The sequence below is a fragment of the Vicia villosa genome, linkage group LG6, assembly GCF_029867415.1.
Source record: "Vicia villosa cultivar HV-30 ecotype Madison, WI linkage group LG6, Vvil1.0, whole genome shotgun sequence".
Taxonomy (NCBI): domain Eukaryota; kingdom Viridiplantae; phylum Streptophyta; class Magnoliopsida; order Fabales; family Fabaceae; genus Vicia; species Vicia villosa.
The window spans coordinates 140,770,346-140,774,189 of record NC_081185.1 but is presented as its reverse complement, the minus strand read 5'-3'; the positions used below and the strand labels follow the sequence as shown (position 1 = coordinate 140,774,189).

General features: G+C 29.6%; 1 protein-coding gene across 1 annotated transcript; it reads right to left on the bottom strand.

Annotated features, from left to right (window-relative positions):
- Window positions 1–2,161: 2,161 nt before the first annotated feature.
- LOC131612569 (2-oxoglutarate-dependent dioxygenase AOP3-like) lies at window positions 2,162–3,593 on the bottom strand. The gene is made up of 3 exons (XM_058884338.1): window positions 3,074–3,593; window positions 2,633–2,963; window positions 2,162–2,550 (listed from the first exon to the last, which is right to left on the bottom strand). Exons 1-3 carry the CDS (start codon window positions 3,448–3,450, stop codon window positions 2,308–2,310), a joined length of 951 nt encoding a protein of 316 aa, XP_058740321.1. The 5' UTR covers window positions 3,451–3,593; the 3' UTR covers window positions 2,162–2,307.
- Between the last annotated feature and the right edge of the window lie 251 nt (window positions 3,594–3,844).

The following is a 3,844-nucleotide window of genomic DNA, read 5'->3' as shown; positions in this document are numbered from 1 at the left end:
AGTTACAAAAACTAAGGACGTGCTCAGCCTTATGATTCCTATAAATTCCTCCACACGCAGCTGTGCTTGGGGTACCAACCAGGTATAGGTGTAATAATATGGGGGAATCAATAATATAAAATATGGTTATGTGGGATAGTAAAAAGTCTATATTTTTCTAAAATTTTCTTTTTTATATATTTTAAAATTTAATTTGTGAAGACATTTTATTTTTAATTTAATCACTAATTGATTAATAAAAAAATTTCGAGAGGTGTAGGGGTAATAACGTGGGAGAATCTATCATATAAGAAAGATAGATGTTCTACCAATTACTTATCTGCCCTTTTCACAAATACTGATCACTAAGACTATCCACGTGTACACCCTCTCGTTTCTCAAATACATACATTTGTTTTCTTTACTTCTGTTTACTTTGTCACACATTTATTTAAATAATCTATTTTCAACTTTTAATATTATTTTACATTTTCAAAACCTGCAATGTCTTATCATGCTCAGACTTCTCCATATCATGCTCAGACTTTTCCATTTTCTCTGCAAACCCAGACCCTAAATCACTCTTCTTTTCTCCCTCACATGCCAAATACTCCCAACAATTTTCTTTTCTCCCTCACACACCATTTTTCTTTTTCTTTCAATACCCGTTCCTCAGACCCTAAATCAATACCCATTTCTCAGACCCTAAATCAATATTTCTTTTCATCAATCTTTATGTTTTATTATACACTGCTCTAATTTTTCTATACATCTGGTCCTTCAAACACTATGGTAGATTTTTTGCTATCTTGATCCATTAACATGTTTTTACTGTAGATCTGTGGCATTTCCGATAGTGTGCGGTTTTGCGGTGGTAGATCTACTTTGGCGGCAACCCGTTACCAGCAGAGATTCGTGAGTTAGGCTTTCTATTTTTCCTTTATTCAACTATTTTCCCATAATTTATACTTGCTATTTACAATAATCACTGCTATGTATTTTTTATTACATAAAAGAAATGTTGTTTGTGAGAATAAATAAGTGATGGTAAGTGTTTATATTTTTTATCCAAGTGCAGGTAAGATTTTCTTCCTTGATAGAAATTGTATATTTTGATGTTGTGGTTGTTTCAATAAAAAAAGAGATATAAGTTCTTCCTAAATTCATTAAAGTTGTTCCCACAGTTGAATCTGTTTTATTCTCATTTTTATATTTTCAGAAAATTTCAAAAGATTTCTAACTTCTTCAAAAGATTACATTTTTAAATGTTCATCCACCTAACAAACTGTTTCTGAATTGTGGGTTAGGAAGAATCAGAAGTAGATGCAGATGCAACAAGATTCATCTTTGAAGTCGATCCAAGTAGAGTCATGGTTCTTTTGTTCAGAAAGGTGTTTCTTTTCACCTCAAGAGAGCTGGTTTCAGAGGTAAAAGATAAAAGATAAAAATTTTGGTGGTTCTAATGAAATATAAGCTAGCTGTTTCTTTAATCTTTATTGGTTATTTATTTTGAACCTTTTGATTTTCTGATTTTAATTAACTAAATTTTAGTATGAAATGTCTAGTAGTATTGGCTATGAATAAAAATAACGCAAAATTGTCGTTTGTAGTGATATATTAATTATATATTTTTATTTTAAACAATAATTAAAAAGAAACCACAAGTGTCATATCAACGGGTTCACAAGTTGAAAAATTCAAACCTGATACCCGATCCAAATTTATATGGATTATTGCGGGTTGGATTAAGTAACCCACAATTGAACGAGTTGAAATAATTTATGCGTTGATTCGGTTTAAGTCGACAGATTGGTAGTAAACATGCATCCATGAACAACCTTAGATCCAATGACGTAACTTCAACTAACCAACGTTTGGTGCGACTTATTTTGTTGAGTTTTAGCAATTATTTAAACTATTTTATTTATAATTTTGTTTGTTTTTTTGTCAATCAAAGAATTAAACTTCCTATACTATATATTAAACGAATACTAACTTTTAATTTTATCATATTTTATTTCAATTTAATCATTTATTAAAACTATTTCATTCAATTTTTTTATTCAATTAAAAAAAAGTGAGACAAAGAGGCAATACATAAATGAACATAAATTATTTTTGCAACATATAAAATTAAGAAAGCAATACATAAAATAGGATAAGAGTGTAACTTATATAGGAACATATATAAATTATTTTTGCATTATATGAAAGTAAAAAGGCAGTGCATTTTATTTGATTAATCTAATTTATTAAAAAAAGTGTGAGTCCAAATACTCTACATTATTATAGCATAAAGGAGTATTGCCTATATCTCATAATGAGACATTAAATTCCAGCAAAATCTTCAAGTGCTCCCAATTTAGTACCAACAGTTTTAATAAAATTGATGAAATCTTCATACGTGAATGTCTTGTAACGGAGAGGATGATTTTCATCTACTAACTCTGAGGGAACCTTAATGAATGTTTCTTCCTTTGGAAGTGAAAAAAGAATAAATACATATCTGTCTTTGTTTCCTCTTATCGCCACTCTATGTATTGGTGCTTCAAATCTTCCATTACTCCATGCCTATATATTAATCATTATAATCATAACAAAAATAACTTAATTTAATTACTTATAAATAAATGTATAAATAGTTATATGTTACCTGCAACATGTCACCAACCATTACGACAAAACCATTTGGAGGAACATTTACATTAACCCAATTGCCTGATTTCTGTAGAAGTTGTAGACCTTGGATTTCATTCTCGCTTATGAAGGTAAGACTGGATTTGTCAGTGTGAGGCACAAAAGTAATAGCAGGATCAGTTGTTTCTTTAGGGATTGGATACTTTGTTATCCGTGTATCATTACCTCTACACAACTCTTCAACTTCTGAAATGTAATTTTCTAGAAGGCCAAAGCCCTCCACAGCCATCTTTAGGATAAGTGAGCTTAGTTTTCGTGCTTCTGAGCTGAATGAAAGTAGCGCCTCACTGCATATACATAATTTATTATACCGTATTTTATTACAAAATAATAAAATATTTTAAAGCAAAATTATCAAAGTAAGCTAAACAATTAACAAAGTAAAATAATTAATTACCAAAAATTTGGATTTCCTTCAGGCCACATGAGCTCAGTGAAGCTTCGAGTCTCATTTGGATCAAAAGTATCATCAATACCAAATGTTTGACTATTAGGAAGGGCAACACTCTTGGACGAATAGCCCCTATAAACTCTTTTTCCAGTGAACTTCGTCTTTGTCTCCTCAGGTAGATCAAACAAAGATTTAATGCCTGCGAACATTTCATTTTGTAATTCTTTCGGTATTTCATCACATCTTAAGAGAAACATACCATGACTCTCAAATGCTTCTCTCACTTTCTTACTCATTTCTTTCCATCCTTGACCTCCTTCTTCTAATGTAATTCCAGTGCTCTTACGAAAATCTAAAATTGGGACTCCACTCTCAGTATCCATTTTTCTTTCTTCTCTTTTTCTTTTGTACTCTATTTCGTTATGTGAATTGTATTTTTCTTAACCAATATTATGCTATATATATACATAAGGCATTTTAAAAAGTTACAAATATATTTTTTCATACATTGAACATAATAAAATGTCTTTAAGATATATTCTACATCTACTTTTATACCAAATGTCACTTTTTTTATAATAAAGAATTTTGTTTTAATCGGAAAAAATAAATTAGAGAATTGCTTTAAAACATTTTAAAAAGTTACAAATATGATTTTTCATACATTGAACATAATAATGTCTTCAAGATATATTCTACATCTAATTTTATGCCAAATGTCACTTTTCTTGTTTGACCATTAAATAAATAATTAAATTCACTGATTTTGACCAAATA

Coding starts and splice junctions, on each gene's coding strand:
- LOC131612569 (XM_058884338.1), bottom strand. CDS start 3,450: ATGGATACTGAGAGTGGAGTCCCAATTTTAGATTTTCGTAAGAGCACT. Junction 2,964..3,073: donor GAAGGAAATCCAAATTTTTG/GTAATTAATTAT, acceptor ATGTATATGCAG/TGAGGCGCTACTTTCATTCA. Junction 2,551..2,632: donor TGGTTGGTGACATGTTGCAG/GTAACATATAAC, acceptor ATTAATATATAG/GCATGGAGTAATGGAAGATT.